At 39.4% G+C, this 27,410-nt stretch overlaps 1 protein-coding gene across 3 annotated transcripts in view; it reads left to right on the top strand.

Annotated features, from left to right (window-relative positions):
- LOC149261277 (actin-related protein 7-like) overlaps positions 1-27,410 on the top strand; it is a 423,641-nt gene that overhangs the window by 349,712 nt on the left and 46,519 nt on the right. For 2 of the 3 annotated variants that reach the window (XM_089421946.1, XM_089421947.1), the window contains exon 6: positions 12,070-12,140. In XM_089421946.1, the coding sequence (XP_089278072.1) occupies positions 12,070-12,140 (71 nt within the window). Of the gene's footprint in view, positions 1-12,069; positions 12,141-20,059; positions 20,190-27,410 lie in introns of those variants that run through there. The other variant, XM_089421952.1, reaches the window with a different exon arrangement.

Genomic DNA, 27,410 nt, shown 5'->3' with positions numbered 1-27,410 from the left:
TTCTTGAGTCATTTTTACTTTTCTTTTACATACATTTTGCGTTCACCAACTCTGTCCAAATTCATTGCACAGATAATGGTAACCATAGAAATGATTTAGATACCTGGTAAATGAATGTATTCTTTGTTTGCTTGCTTGAGGGATCCCTCTTATTTTCTGCTTCTTTTGCTGATTAAACTTGATTTTCTTTGTCTTATATTCTGCTGCCATGGGTCCAGGTTCATGGAAAGAAAAACACTTTGTATCTTTCAAATAAGCAAAGAATATCCTTTGAGATCTTCCAAATTTGCTCAATTTCTCTCCAGGAGAAAATGACCTTTTTGCAAATGAACATTTCTTCATCTCATTCTTTGGCTCTTGACGCTTTTGCTTATTTTTGTTTGCTTCTTTACAAATCATGTTGTAGCTCACTTCTTCTTATGTAGGTCTTTTTAGGGCTTCTTCATTATCCTTTATGGTTGCCTTTTTTATGTTTTTTATGGATACAACCTCTTCTTCTAACTGCTTACACAACCTGTCCTTTTCATTTTCGTTTTATGTCTCGAACTCTTTATGGTATATAGTAGCTTGCAGTCTTCGGCCATATGGCCAAGATTGCTACAGAAATAGCATTTTATATGGCTAAGAAATGAAATAAATGGTGTGTGCTTTATTGAGTCATTTCTACTTTTCTTTACATACATTTTGTAATCATTAGCTCTATGTCCAAATTCATTGCATGGATAATAGTAACCATAGAAATGATTTGGATACTTGGTGAATGAATGTATTCTTTGTTTGCTTGCTTTGAGGGATCCCTCTTATTTTCTGCATCTTTTGTTGATTAAACTTGATTTTCTGTTAAGTTATGGTATGTTCTATGCTTATAACAATTTACTTCTTTTTCTTATTATATTCCACCGATTAGCAATCACATGTACATAAAGTAAAGTGCAGATAGAACATTAAACGATCGACAGAAAACAAGCCAAGACAAGAGACACAAGATGTGGCGGCTAGCCAGGGACAAACCCCACAATGTGTGGGGAAACCCTTTGATCAAATCTTCTTTTATCTTCAATAATTCAGCAGAGAGAAATAGTACAATAAATCTGATTCATATCAGCAGTAGCAAACCCTAGATCAGTAGCATCAACATTAGGGGCTTCATTATCAAACTAGGGCAGACCATATCTCACAAACCGACAGTCAGATTGACTTCATTCCACCACCAAAAGTTTCGGCTTCCAGAGGAGGTTCAGATGAACCTACAACGCAGTTCAGATGAGGAGATCTTCTAGGCCACGCAAGTCAATCTTTACTTCTGCAGTTGCAGCTTCAGTTTCAGCAATTTTCGGCTTCAATCTAGGGCAGTCGATATCTTGCAAACCGTTCGTCGGATTGACTTCATTCCACCACCAAAAGTTGCGGCTTTCAAAGGAGGTTCAGATGAACATACAGCGCAGTTCCAAAGAGGAGATCTTCTAGGCCACACAAGTCAATCTTTACTTCTGCAGTTGCAGCTTCAGTTTCAGCAGTTTCCGGCTTCAAACTAGGGCTGTCGATATCTTGCAAACCGTTCGTCGGATTGACTTCATTCCACCACCAAAAGTTGCGGCTTTCAAAGGAGGTTCAGATGAACCTACAGCGCATTTCCAAAGAGGAGATCTAGGCCACGCAAGTCAATCTTTACTTCTGCCGCTGCAGCTTCAAATTCAACAGCTTCCGGCTTCACATGTGTGAGAGAGAGAGACCCATTTCAGCGCAGTAGAGAAGAGACTCATATCTGCGCAGTAGAGAGAGAGAGAGATGTGATGAGATGAGTGAGTCCAAATGAGGAAAAGTCCTCTTATATTTATACACAACGTTGGTGGGTGAATAGATGCGACTATTGGGCTTCTAAGCCTACATGAGTTGTAGGTCGGCTTGATAATAATTCCATAATCAAAATAAATTCATATCTCCATGAATACTTATCGGAATTGGATGATCTTTATATCAATCCTACACCTCTCGACGATAGGAATCTAATAAAAATATTATTAGCCATGAATAAGATGACCCACATGAAGTTTTGTCCTGGTTGCCAATTTTAACACTCCCTTTCAACCATGGAGAACTTCATCTGCAATCTGTCTATCGGTCGTTACTATTCATCCATCAAATGCACTGCCTTGTACAACCTGACCCTTGCCCTGCTCTGCTCTATTTTGCCTGTTCTACTTTGTCTTGTTCTAGCCTGCACTGATCTGTACTGTTTTGTTCTGTTCTGCTCTGCTCTTGCATTGTTCTGTTCTACTCTGCTTTTGTCCGAATTATGAAGAAGAAGAAATGATCGAGGATGTATCATACTGACTCAAAGTCAGTCTCAGAGTATGTACCACTGGTCCCAGACCAGTCTCAACCAACCCAAAGTCAGCGTCATAGTGAGTACAACTCCAATGGCCCCAGACCAATATCATCCTCGACTGACTCAAAGTCAGTCTCAGAGTATGTACCACTGATCCCAGACCAGTCTCAACCGACCCGAAGTCAGCGTCATAGTATGGTACAACTCCTACCACTGGTCCCTGACCAGTATCATTGATCCCAGATCAATGGAGGTCATCCTAGTGTAGGGAGTACGGTAGTTACAACGATGCGTCCATCGGTACTACTATGGTCCCTAACTTCATTTCCCTGCTCATTGATCAGATGAGAGGTACTTCCCATGAGTCCCAGACTGCATGGGTAGGATGCCTCGACAGGAGAACTAATCAATCTTGTCCTCACAGGAGAACACATCAATCCTGCTACAATTGCCATGGAGAACACATCAATCCAGGCCTCACTGGAGAACACATCAATCCTGCTACAATTGCCATGGAGAACACATCAATCCAGGCCTCACAGGAGAACACATCAATCCTGCTACAATCGCCGTGGAGAACACATCAATTCAGGCCGCCATATAGAACACATCAATCCAGGCCTCATAGGAGAACTAATCATCCTGCTACACAAGAGAGCGAATCATCATGTTCCACAAGAGAGCGAATCATCTTGTCCCACAAGAAAGCGAATCATCTTGTTCCAGTGTGCACCACCAGGGGAGGGTGAGTCACCCTGTGGTCATATGTTGCTCCAGTAGGAACCGCAAGCCCTTAGAGCTCCCAGAGCTCAATGTATGCAACATGCAGGACCCTTGTACAAAGGTTTCTTGCCGACTCCAAGTCGTTTTGGAAAATCACAGATTAGATTTTTCCTCGGGGCTTTGACAAGGTGTATCAACCTGTACATCATCTTAATGTGATGGAGCTTCCTTGCTCATCAACTTACCATATCCTAGATGATGTCTATCTGCTGGAGCAATTGACGAATACGGGATTCCTCAATAATCGAATCCCACCTCTGGTTGTTACAGAGAATCACAGTGGTATCCAATGTAAATCCAAACAGCTCACTGAAGAGCTTTTGCAACCAGACTGCCTCACACGAGGTTATGCTAGCAACAATATATCCTGCTTCGGCGGTACTCAAAGCTACCGACTTTTGCTTCCTGCTCATCCAGGATATCGAAGAAGATCCCAAGGTGAAACAGTACCCGGAAGTGCTCTTACGGTCCACCACACTGCCTGCCCAATCAACATCAGTATATCCAAGTAGTCTCACATCTCCGGCAGTGTATCTTAAATTCTTAATCCATGAGAGATTGTGTCCTGAAGACATCTCAGAAGATTCTTGGCATCAATCCAGTGAGGCTCAACCAAATATGAGCTCACAATGCTAACTGCAAAACATATGTTCGGACGGAGGTACACCAAGAAAATAAATGCGAATAAGTTTTTGAAACTCAGAGGCATTTCCCAAGTCTGGTCCGACATCACTACCATATAACTTCTAAAAGTTAAGATCCTCGAGGTAGTCACAGGCTTGCAGTCCATCATACCGAATCTTTCCAATATATTTACCACATATTTTCCTTGAGATAGGAAAATTTCCCTTGGCTTCTGCCACACTTCAAGTCCTTGGTCCTTCATTTCAAATTCAGAAGCCATCTCCCTCTTACATTTGTGAATGAGAGGGTTTGCACCTATTAGAAAGAGGTCATCCACATACAACACCAGTATGAGAGGCTTGTCATCTTCAACCTTAAAGTAAAGGTTAGGATCAGCTTCACTCCTAGTGAATCCCAGCTTCATCAAGTAGCTATCGATCCTCTCATACCATGCTCGGGATGCTTGCTTCAGCCCATAGAGAGCCTTCTTCAACCTGCATATATGAGATTTTCAATCATAAATCTCAAATCCTTCAGGTTGCTCCACATAGACCTCTTCTTTGATAGAACCATGCAAGAACGCAGTCTTAACATCCATTTGATGTAGGTTCCATCCTTGTGAAGCCACAAGGGCTATGATCAAGCGGATGGCCGTATATCTGGCAACATGTGCAAATATCATAGTCTATACCTCCCTTTTGGGATAAACCACGAGCAACAAAATGAACCTTATACTTTTCCATACTTCCATTTACTACATGCTTAATCTTGTAAAGCCATTTTGAAGTAACAATTGTCTTGTCCAGGGTCTGGGAACTACTTCCCAGACATCATTCTCCATAATAGACTCATATTCTATGGTCATAGCATCCTTACATAGTTAATGCTTGATGACATCTGAGAATGATGAAGGTTCATTTTGTATGATCGTGCTCATGATGGTCAGGTATCCCTGATACCTGTTAAGTTTCTTACTTTGATGGAAGGTTCCTCAGGGTGCAACATGTCCTTCAGCATCATAAAGTATCCCCCTAAGCCATGAAGGCCTCTTCCTAGAAGAGGAAGGCCCATGTGGATGAGGATCAATCGGATCCATGGGTTCTTCTACATCAGGCATTGATTCATCATCCTTTTCTTTCGGTTCCCTGGTGTCGGCTTCTTGAGAGCTACTCAAAGTCAGCAGATTGTCCACCTTGCTGAGAGCCATATGTTTGTCAAAGGTGACATCATGACTAATCACAACTTCCCTTTGACCGGTGGTGAACATTTCCTCAGGAGTTTAGGAACCCAATGCTTGATGAGGGCATCGATTTTGTACATATACGGCAGTGTTTGCAGCTTCAGCCCATAGAAATTTAGGAAGACTTTAATCATGTAGCATGGCCCGGACAGCTTCCATAATTGTGCGGTTCTTCCTTTCTGCCACACCATTTTGTTCAGGAGTATATGGTGTAGTAGTCTCCCTCTTGATGCCAGCCTCAGATATGCCTGAGTGAACCAACTGGAATACATCGGAGGTCTTGCTTTGGCTTGAGTGGAACGGTCCCTTTTGAGCTTTCCTTCGACACATACCGGACATACACCTTTCTCTACTTGGAATTCGGGCATCCCTGTCACCATTTGTTTTATACCGAGTATAGCTTTATAATGAAGGGGGGCAAACTTCTAATGCCAAAGTTCGAACTGAAGAGATGTGTCATAAGACATGACACCTAGCAGACTTCCATCAACCTGATATAATGAATCAACACTAAACCCAAGAGTAAAGGCATCTTTAACATTATTTTTCCACATACATACCTTGCCATTGCTGAAGGTTACCTTGTAGCCTTTGTCTCCCATTGTCGAGATGGACGCTAGGTTCTTTTTGAGGTCATGTGCATTTAATACATCCTGGACTTTCTAGCCTTCTTGAATGGTTGTCCTCTTCCTCAATCCCCAGCTCTCCTCTTACCTTTGTTGTTGAATTTGTCATTCCTTTGATTTGCCATCAGAGGGATTTTGATCATCATCCCGGTGTGAGTCCTTTCTATCAGGGCATTCCCTTGCATAGTGACCTGCTTTATTGCAAATGAAACATCGTCCTTTTCTTCCATCCTTAAATCCAGCCTTTCTTTTCGATTTAGACCCAAAATTATTTCTTTTCTTAGCATGAGAAGAAAAAGCAACAGGAGGACCTTTAGGCAAGGGCATTTCCTGCTCTTCTACACTTGTTTGTTCTTGAATGCATCTAGCCATTAATTCCTCGAAACTAGGAATTACATTATTGTTCAGAAGAGTAGTCCTAAACACATACCATTCAGATGGTAATCCTCTGAGAGTTGTGAGTGCCATTTCTCTGTCAGTAATGGTTTCCCCAATAGATAGGAGATCGTTCTTGATCTTGGTGATTCTTAAGAAGTATGCTTGCATACTTTCATCTTTACCCTTCTTGATTTCCCTCAACTTATTTCTAAGAAACAAAACTTGATTTGCATCATTAACTTTAAATAAACTCACCAGTTTGTCGTAGATTTCCTTGGAGGTGTCTAGATCAGAGATGTAGGCCACCAAGCGCTTGTCGATAGAGTCCCGGATGATCTTCTTTGTTTTGACTTCTCCATTTTTCCATTTGTTCCAGGCAGCAGCAGATGCATTTGATGAAGGCTCAACAATATTGCCTCTTACATGATCTAGCACTCCTTGACTTTCAAGGGTTAGAGCGATAGACATCTTCCATCCGTGATAGTCAGCTTTCTCATGGAGCTTGTCTTCGGCAGGAAAGAGTGTTGAGGACCCCATAGTTCTTTTAGGATAGCCTTGCCAATCTTCTCTTCAATGATTGCTCTTGCTCGGGCTTTGTCTTCACCTCAAACGATCGACAGAAAACAAGCCAAGACAAGAGACACAAGATGTGGCGGCTAGCCAGGGACAAACCCCACAATGTGTGGGGAAACCCTTTGATCAAATCTTCTTTTATCTTCAATAATTCAGCAGAGAGAAATAGTACAATAAATATGATTCATATCAGCAGTAGCAAACCCTAGATCAGTAGCATCAGCATTAGCGGCTTCATTATTAAACTAGGGCAGACCATATCTCACAAACCGACAGTCGGATTGACTTCATTCCACCACCAAAAGTTTCGGCTTCCAGAGGAGGTTCAGAAGAACCTACAACGCAGTTCAGATGAGGAGATCTTCTAGGCCACACAAGTCAATCTTTACTTCTGCAGTTGCAGCGTCAGTTTCAGCAGTTTCCGGCTTCAAACTAGGGCAGTCGATATCTTGCAAATCGTTTGTCGGATTGACTTCATTCCACCACCAAAAGTTGCAGCTTTCAAAGGAGGTTCAGATGAACCTACAGCGCAGTTCCAAAGAGGAGATCTTCTAGGCCACGCAAGTCAATCTTTACTTCTGCAGTTGCAGCTTCAGTTTCAGCAGTTTCCGGCTTCAAACTAGGGCAGTCGATATCTTGCAAACCATTCGTCGGATTGACTTCATTCCACCACCAAAAGTTGCGGCTTTCAAAGGAGGTTCAGATGAACCTACAACGCAGTTCCAAAGAGGAGATCTTCTAGGCCATGCAAGTCAATCTTTACTTCTGCAGTTGCAGCTTCAAATTCAACAGCTTCCGGCTTCACATGTGTGAGAGAGAGAGACCCATTTCAGCGCAGTAGAGAAGAGACTCATATCTGCGCAGTAGAGAGAGAGAGATGTGATGAGATGAGTGAGTCCAAATGAGGAAAAGTCCTCTTATATTTATACATAACGTTGGTGGGTGAATAGATGCAACTGTTGGGCTTTTGAGCCTACATGAGTTGTAGGTCGGCTTGATAATAATTCCATAATCAAAATAAATTCATATCTCCATGAATACTTATCGAAATTGGATGATATTTATATCAATCCTACACCTCTCGACGAGAGGAATCTAATAAAAATATTATTAGCCATGAATAAGATGACCCACATGAAGTTTTGCCCTGGTTGCCAATTTTAACATTTTCTTTGTCTTACATTCTGCTACCATGTGTCCAGGTTCATGGCAAGAAAAACACTTCATATCTTTCAAATAAGCAAAGAATCTCATTTGAGATCTTCCAAATTTGCTCAATTTGTCTCCAGGAGAAAATGACCTTTTTGCAAATGAACATTTCTTCATCTCATTCTTTGGCTCTTAATGTTGTTTCTTATTTTTGTTTGCTTCTTTACAAATCATGTTGTAGCTTGCTTCTTCTTATGTTGGTCTTTTTAGGGCTTCTTCATTATCCTTTATGGTTGCCTTTTTTGTGTTCTTTATGGATACAACCTCTTCTTCTAATTGCTTACACAACTTGTCCTTCTCACCTAACTCTCTTCTCGTTGAAATGATCTCAGACTCTAATCTTTCACATTGTACCTCTCTCTCCTTTCACTGACTATTCATCATCTCTTCTATTCTCCTTGCCTCTTCAACCTAGGTCTTCAGATTAACAATTTCCTCCTTGAATTCATGTTCTCTTTCATCACATATTTGTAACAATTTCTTATGGTCTCTGCTTTCATTCCTCAGTCTTTCTATTTCAGCCAAGACTAAGTCAAACTTGAATTGTTCTTCAACTAAATTTTCTTCATGAGAATCAGATGCATTTTCAGTAACATAACAGGTCTCATTTGATTGAAGACTTTCCTTTTGACAAAACGTTTTCTTCCTTTTATTTTTCTTCTCCTTTTCGACAATGCTACTACTAGTGTCTCCTTCATGCATGAGTTGTAACCTTTCCCAAATTTCTTTTGTAGAATTTAAATCTATCACTGTCTCAAGATCCTTATTGTGAAGATTATTATACATTACGCATTTTGCCTGAGCATTCCACTGTTGTTCTTGCTTAGAAAGGGAGTCTTTACAATAATCATCACATACTAGCTTCTATGCACCAAGTCTATAAGGTATCAGCTCAGATTTTAACTTATCTCTCCACTCATGAAAGCCTGTTGCACTTAGCACAAAAACATTTTGATAGTCCATGACTTAACCAAGTGTACCTTCAAGCTGTTAGGCTTACACCGAAGGAACTCGCTTTGATACCAATTGATGAAAACTTGACTAAACTGAGGGGGGGTAAATCAATTTCCTTTAAACTTATTAATTGAACTTTTAGATGAATAGCTCAACACATAATGAACGTCAACTTTAACATGTGAACAAGAAGTAGTAAGTAAACCATAACATCACAGTAGCATATAAAAGCAAGCACATGTGGACACCAGATGTAAGTGGAAACTCATAAAGGGAGAAAACCACGATTATGTTATTGTTGTGATGCAAAGGAAAGCTCCTACTCCCTTATTACTTCTGATTTGTTGTAGGCTCCAACCTATAGGAGGTTGCTACCTCAATTTTCTGCAAGTTACAACATGCAAGGAAGCTCCAACTCCCATACATTTTCTGCATGCTACAACCCACAGGAGGCTCCTACCTCAACAGGCTCCTACCCGATAGTTATCAAGCCAAAACTTGAGACCACAATCCCTTCATACAAAATGAAAACAATATGTTGGTTTACCTGGTCTACAATTCTGCATATCTCCATCTCTGATTCTGATTCTTCTTCTCCTTAAATCTACATCACATCTGCTCTATATGTGCCAGGTAACTAATGCATAACATCTCAATCAGCTCACACATTCTCTAACACTCCAACACCTTTATGTCTTCCAAAATCACATCGTTTATAAAGATAGTTTGTTGGCTATTTGTATTCCACATAAGAATATGAAGTGAACAGGCTTGACTCTTTTCCTTCCACTCATTCATTTGCAAACTCTTCATATTTTGAATATAAGAACAGAGACAAGTGCTCAAATATTATTTGTATCCATCTATAATGATTAAATACATCAACATCAACATAATGCCAACATATGCAAGAAACACATTATAACATCATAACACATGTAAAACATTCACTCTCCAATGCAACCTATATGCATGCAACATATGAAAGCAATGCATCACTCTCCAAAGCCATATATCTATTTTGCAGTATGTTGTATCACCACTTCTTCATGCCATTGAGTCTTGCCTTGTTTATCATGGAGTCTTGCCTTTGCCTTGCATCACAACATCTCAATCAACATATGCGTACATGCTTACTATTAGCCATTATTCCATATGCACACAATTTGCCTCACTAATTAGCACCACTCAACATATATAAGCACAAGCATGCCATCAATGCATCTCAACATATATAAGCATAATGCATCTCACAAGAACCACAAGCATCAAGCACCACAAGTATCAAACATACTACTTCTTTGCTGCTCCTTTGCCTTTGCTACTCTTTTTCCCAATGTTGCTACTTCTTTGCTACTGCTCCTTTGCCAAACCATCAAACAACACTTACAATGCTATATCTCTTGCTATTGCTCCTTTCCTACTTTTGTTGTTTCTTTGCCATCAATGACAACAATGCCAACAACTTTGGTGCAATAAAGGATTGTACATGCATTCTATCTTGTAAGTGTGCCTTGGATTTGGAAAATTTTTATCCTTGTGTCTAATGTGTAGAATGATTAATTATCTAAGGTTTCTATTGTACTTGTTATTGTTGAAAATTGATGTATGGGATCTAAATGATAGCATTGTATGCATTACTCACTAGTAGAATTTGGTTGGCAATCCCCTTGGTGAACCTTTAAACTAGCTCTCCCAAGTGATTTTGCTCTCTCACAAAAGTATCAAGGGTTTTGAAACTAGGGCTTCATCATTCACTTACTCCTTACCAAGATTCAACATGTTTAACACTCCCGTAGACTCCACCATCCCAAGGACTGGGCATTGGCCTTGTCACATTGTTAATCACCTACAAAATTTACCATAAATCTCATTTTCTCTCACCTAATTTTCGACCCCTTAAGGTCAAGCCACTAGCTAGGGTGAGGGCATGAAATTTGCTAGGGTTGAAGTCGTTTGCTAGTGGAGGGATTCAACATTGGGAGAGTGTTGGTTACCTCAAAATCAGCCCCTTTTAGTACTAATCTATCCATTTCAAAACAAAAGTATTTTGCCCTAGGTTTATCTTGCCCTAGAAAAGCCCTAGTTTGTCCTAGGCTTTAGCTTGGGGCTTGTTGAAGGCTTCTTGTTCCGTTGGTTGTTAATATTCAATGTTTGGAAGCCTTTTCTTGGCCTTGTGATTCTGGGCTGATCCATTAGGCTTTCTACTCATCAAACCCCCTAGATCATTTGTGCCCTAAATAGGCTATATTGGAGGATGTGAATTGCCTTATCTTGCTTGTTGAGCCTTGTCCTTAAGAAGAGTTTTCCTTTGTAAGCCTATCGTGTCACCTTATCCCTTGAACTTAACATATCTCTCATAGGTGACCCACTAAAGGGAAGCCTCCCTAGTGGTGAAAATCCACAAAAGAGCAGGAGGTAGTGGCTGTGGTGACAGTGGGCCACACCTTGTTGTTGTCCCTTGGTCTAGTTTTTCCCTTGTGAGTTCCCCTCACGAGAGCTGCTAGATTTTGAGGCAACAGGCTGAATACACCATCTCTCAGACCATTTGGAGTTCTGTGGGGACATGTCGTAAACACACACTTAACTACTTTGGTGGCATGAAATCATGAACATCAAATTTCTCCAAAATCTGTGACACCAGCCTGAATGTGACCTTGATTTTACAGTGATATAATGTCTCAAACTCAAAGCAAGACCAACAATCAAGGCTAAGAGACAATGAGTTTTTCAATGATGGAACCATCATCCATCAGTGGAACCCTTTCCTCAAGACCAGAGGAGAAAATTAGTGATGAGAATATCATTTAGATGTCTGCATGAGGGTACTGTTAGAGATGCCATTGAGCCAACAGACTGAATACCCTGAGGTTCCACAGGAAACAACTTCTTATTTCCTTGCCTTAGTTTTGACTCTTGAGGATTATGAATGTAAATTGCAGGCTGCTTCAAAATTACAACCTGGTATCATCATTAGGGACTGCTGCCCAAGAAAATTTTGGTACCCAACAAATGGTAGATAACAGGTAACATAGGTCATTCTTGAACTCCTAATTTTAATGGTTCTCGTCCATTTAATTTTCTAATTTGCATGTCATCTCACTAGGGTTAGAAGGAATATTTCTAATATAACTTCTAGACAATGGAGAAATTCTTATATGTTGACATGCGTTCAATTACTTTTATGTATTGTATTGCAGCATTGTTAGGAAGTTGGATTTTGGTAATTTGACTGAATTTTTATCTATCCAAGGATGAATAATTTTCCTTTTTAGAAAGTTGTTCATTTGGAGAAATGTGTTTGATCTCAAATGATGTTTAAAGTTACATTGAATATGTTTGCTATTTTGTAGGTTTTGAAGACCGCTTTCAAAAGGAAGCAACTCTAGCATCATCTACCTCTATCCGACCTGCACTTGTAAAGGTATTCAAATAATCAAAGCCTGATTATATTATTTTCATTTCCTTAAAATTGGAGAAGTTGAGACGTTTTGTATTGTTGTTCTTTGTTATATTTATTCAATTAATTTATCAATCTAGCATGTCTTGACAATAATAGTAAGTCCATTAGTGAAAGTTACTCTGGGCATCATTCCGTTCTCTTACTAGAAAAGTTAAGATATTATATTGACATTGACTATTTATGTGAGGACTAGGATAGATGATCAAACAACAAACATGTTGGTAATATATGATGATCTTTTAAATGTTTGGTTGAAGAAAATTAGCGGTAATAAAATATTATTCATTTTGAAGAAAACACCTCTTATATTATCTTCTATAATTGAGAAAATACATCAATTATTACATCTAGGGACAAAGGGTATGCCAATGGAGGCTCCTCCCCAACACAGGAACAAAGAGCTTGTATGTTAGCATGAGCTTCAATTTGTAGATAGTCAATCTCTTCCATCCAAGCATCTAGTCTATTTGTGATGTAGGCCAATAATTGGTTTTCACAATTGAATTGGTGGATTCCTTGTTCAAACATTGCCCTCATTCTCCATAAGTAAAACCAAAGTGGTAGGCATCATGTTCCATATGGTGTAGTTTGATATTCTAAGAGTCTCTCAATATTGCCCCTTTTCATCAAAGGGATCAGTAAACATTATTGAATATTCTATTGACATGGGAGGGTTATCACAAGGCCCTATTAGGTGCTTTGAACCTTAAGGTGAGGATCCGTTACTAAGTCGACCCGTTAATCAATAGGTGCAACTGATCATTGACATGACGTGGAGGATGCCCCTTTCTTGTACCAACTATGAAATTCCAACATCCTTGAGCATTGTGATCTTAAGAGGGAGCAATCATGGGACCTAAGTTACCCTTTTCATCAGCCCATTTTTACCACTGTCTTGTGCACCTTTTTCTTCATTGATTATTTTTTTTTTTTTTTTTGAATTTAAATTTTATTTTGTAGATAAGCTTGGGTTACAAGCTTTCATGGGGGTTGGGATATTCAAAGTTCCTTTAATTAGATAGTTCATGCATTAACTAGGAACTGAGTGAGGGCTAATGAGGGGGTTAGACCTCAAACTTGGATTTTGTCCTTGCACTTTCATTTAGTCCTATCAATCTTTTGCATTTTAACCTTATGGCCCATGCTTCTTTTTTTATCTATCTACTGCATCAACCTCTTAGTGCAAAGTTTCTAGGCCCCTACTAAAGAATGAGGAAATCAACCAATACTGGTGATAGATAACAATCAACCTGAAGATTTGTGAAACATGTTTTGTATGATTTGAAATGTGTTTTCGGATCATATCAACATCTGTACAATGCATTTTCAACACTAAATCTACCTATTTTGACTTGGTTTGACTCGATTTTTGACGAGTTTTGACCAAAGATGATAGGTATTAATTATGATGTTAAATTCTTAATGTAAGAATTGACATTTATTTTTTAACATTAATATTAATTGTTTTAGGATAATCGAATGATGCCTACAATCCCCCAGGATGATATATTTATACACATTAACTAGTCACGAGCGTCAAGGGTTTATGACCCATGGTGATTATTATTATTATTATTTATCAATTGGGTCGGGCCCAAGCTATTATGAGAAAGAGTGTTATCCTCCCCACCTAGGTGTTAAATTTCTAATACCAACCAATATTATTTTCTCACGACAATTTAATTTATCCCTTGTTTATTATTTATTTACCCAAATAATAATTGAATCACCAAAAAATAAAATCGTTGGTATCTTTGAATTCTAGAATTAAAAATATGCAACTGACATAAATCAGAGAGATCAATCACACATCGCAAAATTAATTAACCCACAAAGAATTCTCCATCATTTCATTATCTAGAAAATTTGGGTTTTTCGACCCACTAGGATACAAGTAAAAATACAATTTGGAACCTACAACTCAGAATGAATTTGGCTAAGGTAAATAGATCTAAAGGAAATCTGCCTCTAGATGAAGTCGCTCTTAATAAATCGGCCTCTAGCAATCAGATTTGCGCACCCCAGCAACTCAATCTGCGTTGTCCCACTAATGCACATTAGAAAAACCCCAGCAACTCGGCCTCCTCCAAACAAACACGATCTCCTTCTGGCAACTCGGCCCTGTAATCTCCTCCAACTCGACCCCCTGGGATTCGCTCAAACCCACTCTCACTTCTTCCTTCTCTCTGCACTAGTCACTGAGCCACTCAAACTACAGAGAGAATCACTCTCTCTCATCATAACTCACTCACATACTTGTGCTCTTTGTTGTGTCTTCACCTCCATCGCTAGCCTCCATTTATAATCTTCATTGAGTCCAAATCTGTAACCCCAATCTCCTCTCTAGAAACATCTTGAATCTTCCTTCTAGAAACATCTTTAAGATCAATGGTTGAGTTTATTTCAGAGTCTCGTAAATAATTAAATTATTTATCCTTAGAAAATAACCCAATAGTCCACAATAATTAATTGGCCTTAATTATTGTACTTTTCCTAAATTAAACTTAGGAAAGAAGACATAAATCTTTAGAAGAGCAGATAGTCTTCCACATGCTAAGACACCAAGCAATTATAGAAGACCTTCCAATGCTATTCACATCAACACTCCCTCCTAGCAAGGAAGGGAGTCTCCACCACCCCCAGCTTATCCCCGTACTTCACAAAATTTCCCTTCACTAGAGGCTTTGTGAGAACATCTACCACTTGCTCCTTTATAAAAATGTACTGCAATTTCACAACACCTCTTTGGACCTTGTCTTTGATGAAGTGAATATCTCTCACAAAACTGCATTCTGTGGGGTTCATGGCCGACCTAGCAATAAACTGGCCAGTTTATGACTGGCCAGGCCCAAAAACTGGGGTCTACTTAGAAAAAATGGTTTTTCAATGGGTTCGATGGCTGCGACTAATGAACTGACCAATTTTGAATACTATGGATTGGTCCTCCATTGACTTTATAAAGGCCTTCAATTTGTGATCATGATGTGAAGGCATCCCTATGTTGATTTGGGGTAGCATCGGATGTGCTCTAGCCACGAAATTTGGTGGAGAGGCTAAGGCACATGAGATTTCCAATACCTAGAAAGGGTTTGAGCAGATTCTAAACAGTTTGGGAGATATTAAAATAATTAATATTTTTAATGGAGTCCCTAAGTCTAAACTTAGGGAAATTAAAATATTAATGTGAATTAATATAAAACTATGTTAGAATGATCCAAAAGTCATGGATCAAGCCAGATCTAATTTTAGCCATTGATTAGGGACTTAATCTCGGCCATTGATTTGTCAATGAGAAAAGTATAAGAGGAGGCTTGAGGGTCACCTGGAGAACACATCAAGAAATCAAGATTTCGACTTTTTGGGGTTGGGTTTGCTGAGAAAGTTGAGAGAGTGATCTGGAATTGCAGCTGAGGGGCAGTGAATACAGAAGCAGAGAGGCAGAGATAGTGCCCGGAGGATCAACGCAGCAGTTGGGGACGCAAAGGGCAGAAGTTGGAACTGCCGGGAACAGTCAGAACTGTCGAGAACTGCCGAAACAGCCAGGAAAACTGATGCAGAGGGTAGAAGCCGAAACTATTGGGAACTGTTGGAACTGCCGGGAAAGCTGATGCAAAGGGCAGAAGCCGGAACTGCCGGGAACAGTCAGAATTGCCAGAACTATTGGGAAAGCTGACGCAAAGGGTAGAAGCTGGAACTGCCAGGAACAGTTGGAAGTGCCGGGAATGCTGACGCAAAGGGCAAAAGAGGTTGATGCAGTCCCTAGACACTGACGCTGGGGTTTTTCGTGGGGTAGATTGGAGCTAAGGAGTTGTCGGAGTGTTTATCCGGGGTTTCAGCTGGAGCATCTGTCTCCGAAGGAGAGGTACTACTGCCGAGATTTTTCTCTGTTGGGTGAGCCGGATTTGGCACCCATATTGTATTCTGAAACTGCTTAATAAATCAAACCCTCAGATAGCTGCATCAGTTTTCCCGCATTTGGTTATTCCGGGGACATTAGTCCAAAAACAATGGTGTCACTTGTGTGTTTGTTTCTATTTCCTTCAGTTGATGATCTATAATGTGCTGAGCATGCATTTGTATTTATTTCCAGTATTTACATGGTAAATAACTTGTTAATTAACAGAACATGTAGGTAGGAATAAACCAGTAAAGTGCATGAAGGGTTTCTAACGTGTCAGACTTAGAAATTCCAACATGGTATTAGAGGGTGGTTGCAGATCACAGGAGAATTGAGGACATCAACCAAACAGAGCAGTAGCAACAACAGAAAACAATTGTCCCGAGTGACAGAAGTTGTTCCTCGCAGAGTAGCAGCAAGGAAGGGGTGATGCAATGCATGCGTCATCAAGATTGAGCCAGGAAGAGGCAGCTCAGAGGCTGAAGGAGGCAAAGGTAGGCTCACGTAGAGCCACACAGAGGCCAGGAGCGCTGACGCAGTTGGCTGAAGAGGTTGATTTGCTGATGTCGGGATTGCGCAGAGCCTAGGAGCTCTAACCTTCAGGCTGTTGGGGTTTAGGAGGCTGTGGGTAAGTTGCAGAGTGGAGCTAGTGGGGTATTGTAGTCAGAACAATACCTAATAGGGCAAGGCTAAGGTAGAGGGAGTTGCTGTCGAGGCGGATTTCCAGCCAAGGAATCCAGATCAGTGTTGTTATTGCATAGACAATCAGAGAGGGGAAACTTGATGTTGGCAGAAGGATTTCCAGGTGGGAAATCGAGACTCAAAGGGAGTCCAGAAGAGAACTTCCAGACGGGAAGTAGAGAGACTCAGCAGGAGTCGAACCAAGAACTTCCAGACGGGAAGTGGAGAGCTCAGTGGGAGTCGAACCAAGAACTTCCAGACGGGAAGTAGAGAGACTCATTAGGAGTCGAACCGAGAACTTCCCTACGGGAAGTGGAGAGGCTCAGAAAGAGTCGAATCGAGAACTTCCAGGTAGGAAGTAGAGAGACTCAGCAGGAGTCGTATAGAGAACTTCCAGAAGGGAAGTAGACTCAGTAGCAGTCGAACAGAGAACTTCCAGACGGGAAGTAGACTTAATAGGAGTTGAACAGAGAAATTCCAAGCAAGAAGTAGAGAGACTCGGAGGAGTCAACAAGAAGAGTAGAGAGATGGCCATGAATGGGTTGAGGGATCAGGACAGGTTGGATGAGGCATCCAACTTTGTCATCTGGAAGGCCAGGATCCTTTCTGTTCTGTGTGCCATGAGTGCTCATGTGCCAGTTCAGAAGAAGTGGGGAGACATCGAGCTGTAGTCAAGAGGACTACAAGTGATGAGGTGCAGGATCCTCGAGGTACCCAACCTCTTGGATTAGACCTGGCTACGGGAACCCCGAAGAGGAGTAGCAGGACTAACGGATGTTGATAGAGACAGATGAGGATGGAGCGGCAGAGAGAGCTACAGTGCAGGATTCCCAGGACAACGCGAGGCTAGCAGGCTGCAACAGTGCGAGAGGCACAGGAGTGTTGCACTAGTGCATGATGGCATAGAGAGTTGTGCAACGGTGATAGATGCAGGGAGTTGTTGTAGCAGCGCAAAGGTTAGAGAGGGAGCACTTGTCAGTGACAGAGGGAGCTTCAGCATCGGGAGTGTCTCTAGCCTGACAGAGATGCCAGAGTTGGGAGATTAGTTACTTACTTCTCAGCAACTGAGTTGCAGTGCAGCAATTAGCAGTGGTGGTGCTATGGGTAGCATGATGAGAGGGGATGTAGTGTAGACACAACAGTGGCAGTGGCAGGGCCATGGCAGCAGCATGGATGCAGAGGGAGTTGTCATATAGATGCAACAGTGGCAGTGGCAGAGCCATGGGTGGCAGTACGAGATGCAGTAGTACAGATGATGGGTAGCAAGCCTAGCATCAGGGACCGATGCCGGATGATCAGAGTAATACTCAGTAAGGAGTATTGCTAGAGCACAGTCCTCGCTAAGAGGGAGTGTTGATTTGGGGTAGCATCAGATGTGCTCTAGCCACGAAATTTGGTGGAGAGGCTAAGGCACATGAGATCTCCAATACCTAGAAAGGGTTTGGGCAGATTCTAAACAGTTTGGGAGATATTAAAATAATTAATATTTTTAATGGAGTCCCTAAGTCTAAACTTAGGGAAATTAAAATATTAATGTGAATTAATATAAAACTGTGTTAGAATGGTCCAAAAGTCATGGATCAAGCCAGATCTAATCTTAGCCGTTAATTAGGGACTTAATCTCGACCGTTGATTTGTCAACGAGAAAAGTATAAGAGGAGGCTTAAGGGTCACTTGGAGAACACACCAAGAGATCAAGATTTCGACTTTTTGGGGCTGGGTTTGCTGAGAAAGTTGAGAGAGTGATTTGGAGTTGCAGCTGAGGGGCAATGAATATAGAAGTAGAGAGGCAGAGATAGTGTCGGGAGGACCATCGCAGCAACCGGGAAAGCTGACGCAAAGGGCAGAAGGCGGAACTGCCGGGAACAACTAGAACTGCTGGGAAAGCTGACGCAGAGGGCAGAAGAGGTTGATGTAGTCCCTAGAGGCTGACGCTGGGGTTTTTCATGGGGAAAATTGGAGCTGAGGAGTTTCCGGAGTGTTTATCCAGGGTTTCAGCCAAAGCATCTGCCTTCGAAGGAGAGGTACTACTACCGAGATTTTTCTCTGTTGGGTGAGCCAGATTTGGCACCCAGATTGTATTTTGAAACTACCTAATAAATCAAACCCTCAGATAGCTGCACATGTTTTCCCGCATTGGGTTTTTCCGGGGACATTAGTCCAAAAACAACGGTGTCACTTGTGTGCTTGTTTCTATTTCCTTTAGTTAATGATTTGTAATGTGTTGAGCATGCATTTGTATTTATTTCCAGTATTTACATGGTAAATAACTTGTTAATTAACAGGACAAGTAGGTAGGAATAAACCGGTAAAGTGCATGAAGGGTTTCTAATGTGTCAGACTTAGAAATTCCAACACCCTTAAGCGAGATTCTATTGACCAAGTAAGGACTTTTCCATTTATAAAGGCAACCTTCATTCCTTTGTTCTCCAAGGCAGATATAGACTATGTCACAGGGTTCGCCGAATTTAAAGCTTGAGGTTCGAAATTCGGCGAACCTAAAAAAAATTTCAAATTCGCTCAGGTTCGGTGAACCTCATAGCCGAACCTCAAATTCGAACCTGAACAGACCCGAACCTGAAGCCGAACTTGAAGTCGAACTTGAAACTGAATTTTATAATTTTTTATGGAAGTTAGGGTTCGCACGATTTTTCAGTGGTTTTTAAGATTTATGAAAAAACTGTAGGCGGTTTTGTGTTTTTCGCTTCCCCCCAATTATTTCCCGCAGTGCCCACTACATTGTCTTTATTTACCATTGTCGTTCGTTAATGAGAAATTCAAAACAACTGATAGAAAGAAGTAAACTCTTCGTGAAATCTTCAATCTGGAAATTGAGACAGCAGGGACTGGCTACAACGTCCAAATTACAAGAGCAAAATATGGTGTTATGGACATGCATGTGTCCTGGGTCCAGCGTCCAGAGTAATATAACCAACATAAAACAAATTGCAATCTGCAGAAGTGTTGGCGTCCATGTTTTCCCACCAATAAGTTAATACACATAATTTTCTTTATGGAATTGGAATGTTTTATGTTTTTAAATTTTAATATATTTTTTGTTAGCTTTATTTAAAATTTAATTAGGAATTTTAGAATTGTAAATTTAATTTGTTAAAATTGTATAATGAAAATGCTTTAGAGATTTCATATTTTTGAGTTTGTTAAAATAATTTATGTATTTATGAATGTGATTTAGATAATGTAATGTTGTGGTTTCATTAAAAATTAAGTCGTCACATAGAGTAATTTATCTTTTATTTAAATTTTCAAATTTTAATCATAGTATGTGAATAAAATGCAGAAATATTTGAAATGGCACCTCCAAAGTCAAGAGCAGAAGCATGGAAATTATGTTTTAATTATATGATTTCTTAGAGAACACAAGTATTTGACATTATAGTCATTCTTTTAAATTTTGGAAATTGTAAATTATGCATCCCTTTTTGTATTTGCAAATTGCAAATTACTATGGTGTATGTTTACATTTAACTAATGTCATTGATAATTAGATGCAATAGTATGATTAAGTTATTCATGCATGCTTACCAATCAAAATTCTTACTCATATAGCTTTATTGATTGATTTCAATTTTTAATTATTTTATGTCATATATATGTATATATATGTTGAAAAATATGTATAGTGGAACCTAATGTTGAACCTCATACGAACCTCATCAGAAAATGAGAATTTGAATCAAACCTAATCGTTGCCAAACTCGAATTCAAACCTGAACCGTGTGACATAGGATATAGACACAAGATTCTTTTGCAATCTCTGCATATATAGAACATCTTGTAGATGTGTAGTTTGACCATAATCCAAATGAAATGAAACAGTACCAAACCCAAGAATGATCTTCAAATTTGTCTCCCTCTCAACTAGGTTTGAGAGAACTTCACGATAACCACTGAAGTGTCTAAAGGCCCCACTACCCACTAACCAGCTATCAAATGAATCCAGAGAGGAACTAGAAAGGGTATAAATAAGAAAATATTCATATTGAGTAGCAATTGCATTATTATCATACCTTGAATTTCTTGCTCTCTTTTGAGGACGATGGCCTTCTTCACGAGCAATAGGAGCATCTCTTCTTCTTCTATTGTTACATTTGTTGTTGTTGTAGCCACAGTTGTTGTAGTTGGACCTTGGAGCACCTCCCTTTTTTGGATAGTCTCAGGGATAGTGACCATGCTTGTGGAAATTGTAGCATTCAACTTGTGGCCTCTTCTTTCTAAATATTCTATTGGACTACTAGGATTCAAGGGTAGGCTTTCTTGAACTAGATGGCCCTCCTTTTTCTTTCCTCTTCTTGTCTTGAGCAACAAATGCAGTGGGTTCTCCTTCTTTGTGCTTTTGAATTCTCCCTCTGGAAATCATCTTGGTCTCCTCTTAAGTGCACTTGTCCAATAGCCTATCAAATGAAGGGAACTTGTCATTGTTGCTAATGGTGGTGATAAATTACTCCCAAATCGGAGAAAGACCTCGAAGTGCAATTAGTACCAGCTCTCTATCAGATGTGATTTCTCCAACAACTAACAATTGATCCTTGAGTTGGGATATCCTCATGAAGTATGGCTGTACAATCTCCCCCTTGTTCATCTTGATGTCCTTGAGTTTGATTCTTCAAGGAAAGAATATGGTTCAAGTTGTTGACCTATACATCCGAACCTGCTTATCATACATTTCCTTAAACTTCTTCAACTTTGCAATATAAGTGATCAAATGATCTCTCAACGAATCAATAATAATTTTCTTAGCTTTGACCTTACTTTTCTTGTACTTGGACTTGACATCAGCAAAAGCATTCTTTGAAGGCTTAAGTACCTTTCCTTCAACATATTCCAAAACATCATTTTCCTCCAAAGTCAAATCAACCCTAGCTCTTCAAACTACATAGTTAGATGATTCATTCAACTTTTCTTCAATATTGAAGTATGAGGTAGACATCTTGACTAAGTCGTGTTCTTCGACAATGGATAAGATATCTTCAAAGGGTGATTTCCTCTTGTCTCCTTGGGCTTGTCTTCACCTCAGCTCTGATACCATGTTAATTTTCTAGTATTCTATGTTATAGCAATCACTTATAACAATTCTTCTTTCAATAGCAATCAGTTATTCAATATATTTTCAATCATTCAATCACGATAAGCAATTGTTGATAGAACATAAAACCATATACACTATAGAAGACATCCAAGAACAATAGGGACATAGAGATTTGGTCAAAGACCAGGAAAAACCCCACAAGGGGGAAAACCCTCTCAAAATTCTTCTATTAGATCATCAGCAAATGTTCAACGGAGAGATACATAGCCCAAGTACATCAACAACTAGTCAAAGGTCAAAGCCTTGAACAACCAAATCAGCCAACCAATATCCAATCCAATATGAGCATAAAAGTCAAATTTGCAATTTTCTGTCAAAATCAACAGAAGTCAACGTAGCCCTAACTAGTCCTTGGTCAATAGCCAAATCTGCTCCAAAGGGTTTGGGAACCTTTCAAAGAATGCGCCCTTCTTCCCTCAGACAAGCCCAGTCAAAGTAGCATCAAACTCTTGGTCAAAGGATAGAGAAAGTCTATAGTCAAGCCATAGCAAACCTATGGTCAAACCCTACTCAAATCTGCGTCAAAGGTAGTCAACATGCCCAGAAAAATTCAGTCAAAATGCCAGTCAACTTGGCCTTCCAAAACCAAGTCAGTGTTGGTCAAACAATGGCAAACAAAAGTCAATGCTTGTCAAATCAGATTGCCTCTCTCTCTTTCACACGTGTGAATTTGTACCTGCAAATTTCAAAGAAGACCAAACCAAATGAAAAAGGAATGATGTGTGATGTGATGCCTCCATGTGATGTGACCTTAGGTGTATTTATATGTGGTTGAGGTGGACGAATTTCCTGTTCCAGGCCAACTTTACTTTTTGATGTGACATGGACCAGCATTAAAAATATAATTTTCCCATGTGCAAAAATATTTTTCCAGGGACCAGTGGGTTCTCCTCAAGGTGAGTAGGGCTTCTCCAAGGAGGGAATTTCTCCCTTAGTTGCCAAATTTCAACAAAAAATTTCCTCACTTGGAATGTTTCACATATAGTTGTTGCTCCTCCAATACTTTTAAGACCATATCAATATGTTGTATGTGCTTTTCCTAAAATTTGTTGTTAATTAGTATATATCAACACAAATTTTACAAGGAAGAGATTGAAAAAAGAATTTGTCTAGCTTTGAAATGTGGAAGGTGCATTAGTAAGGCCAAAAAATATCACTAGAAACTAATAATGACCTTCATGTGTTTTGAAGGTTGTTTTGTTGATGTCTTCTTCCCTCATTCTACTTCGATGATATCTTGAATGAAGATCCAACTTACTAAAGAAAATTGCCCCATGCAATTTATCTAGCAATTCATTAATGACAAGAGCAAGAAGTTATCCTTAATGGTGTTTTTGTTCATTTCTCCATAATTTGTACACTTAAGCCATGAAGAAACTTTTTTGTAAATCATCACCACTAGTGAAGAGAAAGCACTTTGTCCAGGTCAAATGACTCATTTCTCGAAACATGTACTTAATCTCACTCTTTTAGGCATAAAGATCTTTATAAGGTTGGGTATTAGGAGGAAGGAATTTTGGGATGAGTTGAATAGCGTGATCATGCCCTTGAGCAAGAAGAAGACCTTTGGGTACCTCGACAAGTTACTTGGAATGGTTGTTGATAACACTTTAGAGATCTGAGGGTGCAAAGGGATTGGATGCTTGAAACTCTCTTGAGGACAATTGTGCAATTATTCCTAGGTGCCTCTTTTTAACTGTTGTGTCATGTTGTTCAAGGTTATCACTTTAGATGGTTTCCTTGCTTATTTTGACTTCATTTTCTGTTATATATCTAGGGGGGATAATATGGGGTACCAAGGGAGGTACCCAAGGTAATAATGTAATAATGGGATGGGCCATAGTAATAAATAAGGTGGTTAACCCATATTATGTAAGGGACCACAAGTAGTTAATAATAATGTAATGGGCCCATGGTATTAGTTTGATGGTATGAGGGAACCATGGTAATGACCCATGGTATTGTATGTATGAGGCCTATATAGAGGCTAGAGACTCCATGTGAAGGAATATAGTCAAGGATTATTGTATGAACATGCATATGGCTTGTGGAGTGTTCTCCTTCCTTAAGGAGTGAATGTATGGTGTTGCCCTACCATAAGGGTTTTGATCAATAAAGAATCATCTCATATTATTTCTGGGTTTATTTGCATTATCTTATATTTTTATATCAGATCTATAATATTCTTGGGTTAGATCTATAACAAGTGGTATCAGAGCTATAACAAGTGGTATCAGAGCACTTTCTTGGGCACAAAAGTGGAGAATTTTATTTTTATTTTTTGCATGGATTTTTGGGTGGCAAGTTGCAGATCAGATCTATACGTTTTGGTGCAAGATCTGCAAAATATATTTGCAGATCTGTATTCTTTGTGAAAAAATAGCCGATTTCAAAAAAAAAAATCGGTTGAATCGGAGTCCGGATGAAGGAGATATCGCTGATCTAAAAATCAGTGGGGTTGCAGACAATTTTTCAGGACAGCGAATTTGCGGCACAGATCTGGACGTCCTATTGTAGATCTGGAATCTTTGTGAAAAAACACCTAATTTCAAAAAAAAATCAGTCGAATCAGAGTCCGGATGAGGGAGATATCGCTGATTTAAAATCAGCTCTTTTTTCAGAAATTTTGGGTGACGGCGGGAGAGTTGCAGCGCAGATCTGGAATTCTAGTGCCTGGATCAGGATTTCTATCACATGGGTAGATGCAGAATGATTGTTCCATTTCTGAAAACAGGTCATAATAAGGATTCTGAGCAATATTGACGAAACTGTGACAATTTGAAATTTTCGCCAAGTAAGTGAATTTTTCTCAAACCCTCTTCATGGAGAAGCTATATTTTACAGGGAAAGATGATAGTCCTACTATTGAAGAATTCATACAGAGATACAAGTCCACACATGGGACACATTGGAAGATTCCAATGCTGATTAATATGACAGATGAGGCTCAAAAATGGAATATTTCACTTGACTACAAGCAGTTGATCAAACTTTCAAATGCAGAATTTGAAAAAGTCTTTTTGGACAAATGGTCTCAAGCTAGAAAAAAAGAGAATGAGACACATAAGGGGTTAATTGCTACGGGTGTCTCTTTATTGCAGGTTCATGGATTCATCCAAAAGGAGAAGATGTTTGTGTCTATAAATCCTAGTTGTAAGCATAATTTTATCAAATGTTAATTTGGCAAAAAAATTGCAAGTTCCAACAAAACACATTGAAAATATACAGGTTGATAATGAGGATGTTCAAGTTTATAAAGATTTGAAGCTTTCTATGGATAAGTATGTGTTGCATTGTGACTTTTATACTTCAGATATGGATAACATGGATGTTATTTTGAGATATCCTTGGATGGAATCTGTGGGTACGGTCAATATTAATGTGCAAAAGAAATTCCTGAAGCTCTGGTATAAAAAGAAGAAAATTACATTACATGATATTTCCATTAATAAACAGGTAGAGTCCAAGGAGGCTGAAGCAGAAGATGTTCCAGGGTCTGACATATTAGATGATGAGCCAGTGATGATAGACCTTCAAACACAAACAGAGGCTGAAGCAGAAAAGGTTACAGGTGTAGATACATCAGAGGAGGGCTCAGTGGTTGAAGTCATATTGGAAAAGAAGACACCACAACAAGCACCACAGCAGGGTGAATTAAAGAAAAAGACACCGTGGGTTAAAACTTCAACATATCATCACCCACATCACCCCGCAAGAAGACAACCAACAAGATAGCAACCAATTAGCCACATGGACAACAACCCCCGCAGGACAGATAGAGAGGATCTATAACAAGTGGTATCAGAGCTATAGCATTTTCCTTGCCTTCCAAGAAAATTTCATGAAAAGTTCCTAAAAATTCATAGTCATAGTTTCCAAAAATTTTAACCATTGGACCTGTTACCCACCCAAGTGAGTTGTTGAACACCTAATCTTTGGGATTAGGAATCCTATGTAAATATTGTAAATAGCTAAATAAGAGAAGTTGGAAGACGAAGAGACATTGGGAGATGAAACCCAATAGTCTCCCTTTCCTTGTATATAGTCATATTCTATCTTAATGCAAAAGCAACAATTTAATTCGGAGTTAGCCTGACATGGTATCAGAGCTAGCGCCTAAATTAGTTTTCTGCATCGTAACTCCTGCAAATTCTCTACCTTATTCTTTGTATCCTTTGTCCATTCGTTAATGAAAAGTTTTGTCCCTTGGTGAGCGTTGTGAAGACCGTGGGCTCCTTAACTGTTCGTTTTCCTATGTTTGGTGAGTGCGTATATGCTTTTGAAGGTTGTGCGACTGTGCATCGTTGCTTGATGGCTTTGTGCGTTGAACAAAACTCTGCTGGGATGTAAAGGCCAATAGTCTGTGTGTTGTGATGCATTTGGAAGTTGTCTATGCATTTGACCGTTTAAATTGGGCATTAAAGTTTGCACTAACCATGACCATGGTGGCTGTTCGTTGAAAATGGTATGTATTTTTTGTTGGAGGTTGTGTGATGATGTCAAATATACTTTGAAACTGTGTATGCATGGTGTTGTATACTCCTTGCGTTTGCAAATGATATGCTATGGATACATGTGCTTAAATGACCGAGCAATGGTGTTGGGTATGGTAACTGCGTTTGGCATTTCCCTTGTGCGTTGTTGACTTTCTGCATTGAATATAGATACCTATGTGTTGAAGCATTTTTTTATTCAAGTGTGCGTTGAAGGCCGTGAGGTGCACTTTAGTGTTGGGTACATATATCCCTTGTGCTACCATGTGACTTGAATTCATTTTTTGAACATTGTGTTGGGTCAAATATGTTTCCATGGAGCATATGATATGGTTTGAATAGTCTTCTTTTTAAAAGGCTATGTATGACATATATATGATATGGAAAGTGCATACATGAGTGGTAGTATGGCACTTAATTCGATGGCATGGTTTGAATAATTTTTTTTTTAAAGGCTACATATGTTATATAATACATTATGAATGGCATGAAGTGCATACATTGATTTATGGAAAGTGCATAAGTTGAGTGGTATATTATGTTAGGAGTGGTGATATATTATGTATGAAAAAATAAAATATTGACTTGGTAGAGTGAAAAGTGGAGTTTTTCCATCTATATAATTAAATCAATCTTTTACCCAAGAAGATAAAGGTTGCATTATTTTGAAAATCAAAAGCACATTCTTTTTTGATGATGCATTCACTCATCTCCATTGTGGGAGTAGTTCTGTCTTGGCAAAGAGAACTATCATGAGTGGTCTAGGAAGATAAAGCACACCTTGATTTTCAATGAGTTGTGGAAAGGAGTTTGTGAAGGAGAAGGAGACAATGCACCAAAAAAACCTACTTTAGATAAGGAGCTTTCCATTTGGGAAAACAAGAATAGCAAGGCCTATGCCTTGATTGCAGCGTTAGTAAATGAAGAGGTGAGTCGACATATTTCACCATTTTCAAATGCCTTTGAAGCCTTAAAGAAGTTGAAGGAATTGTATGACTCACACTCTGAACTTGAAGTTGTTTAATTGATGATTAAGTTGTTCAATCTTG

This window comes from Pinus tabuliformis, chromosome 6 (assembly GCF_031772625.1).
Source record: "Pinus tabuliformis cultivar Carrire ecotype Pingquan chromosome 6, CPIR1, whole genome shotgun sequence".
Lineage (NCBI taxonomy): Eukaryota > Viridiplantae > Streptophyta > Pinopsida > Pinales > Pinaceae > Pinus > Pinus tabuliformis.
This window is presented reverse-complemented; position numbering and strand designations above follow the sequence as displayed.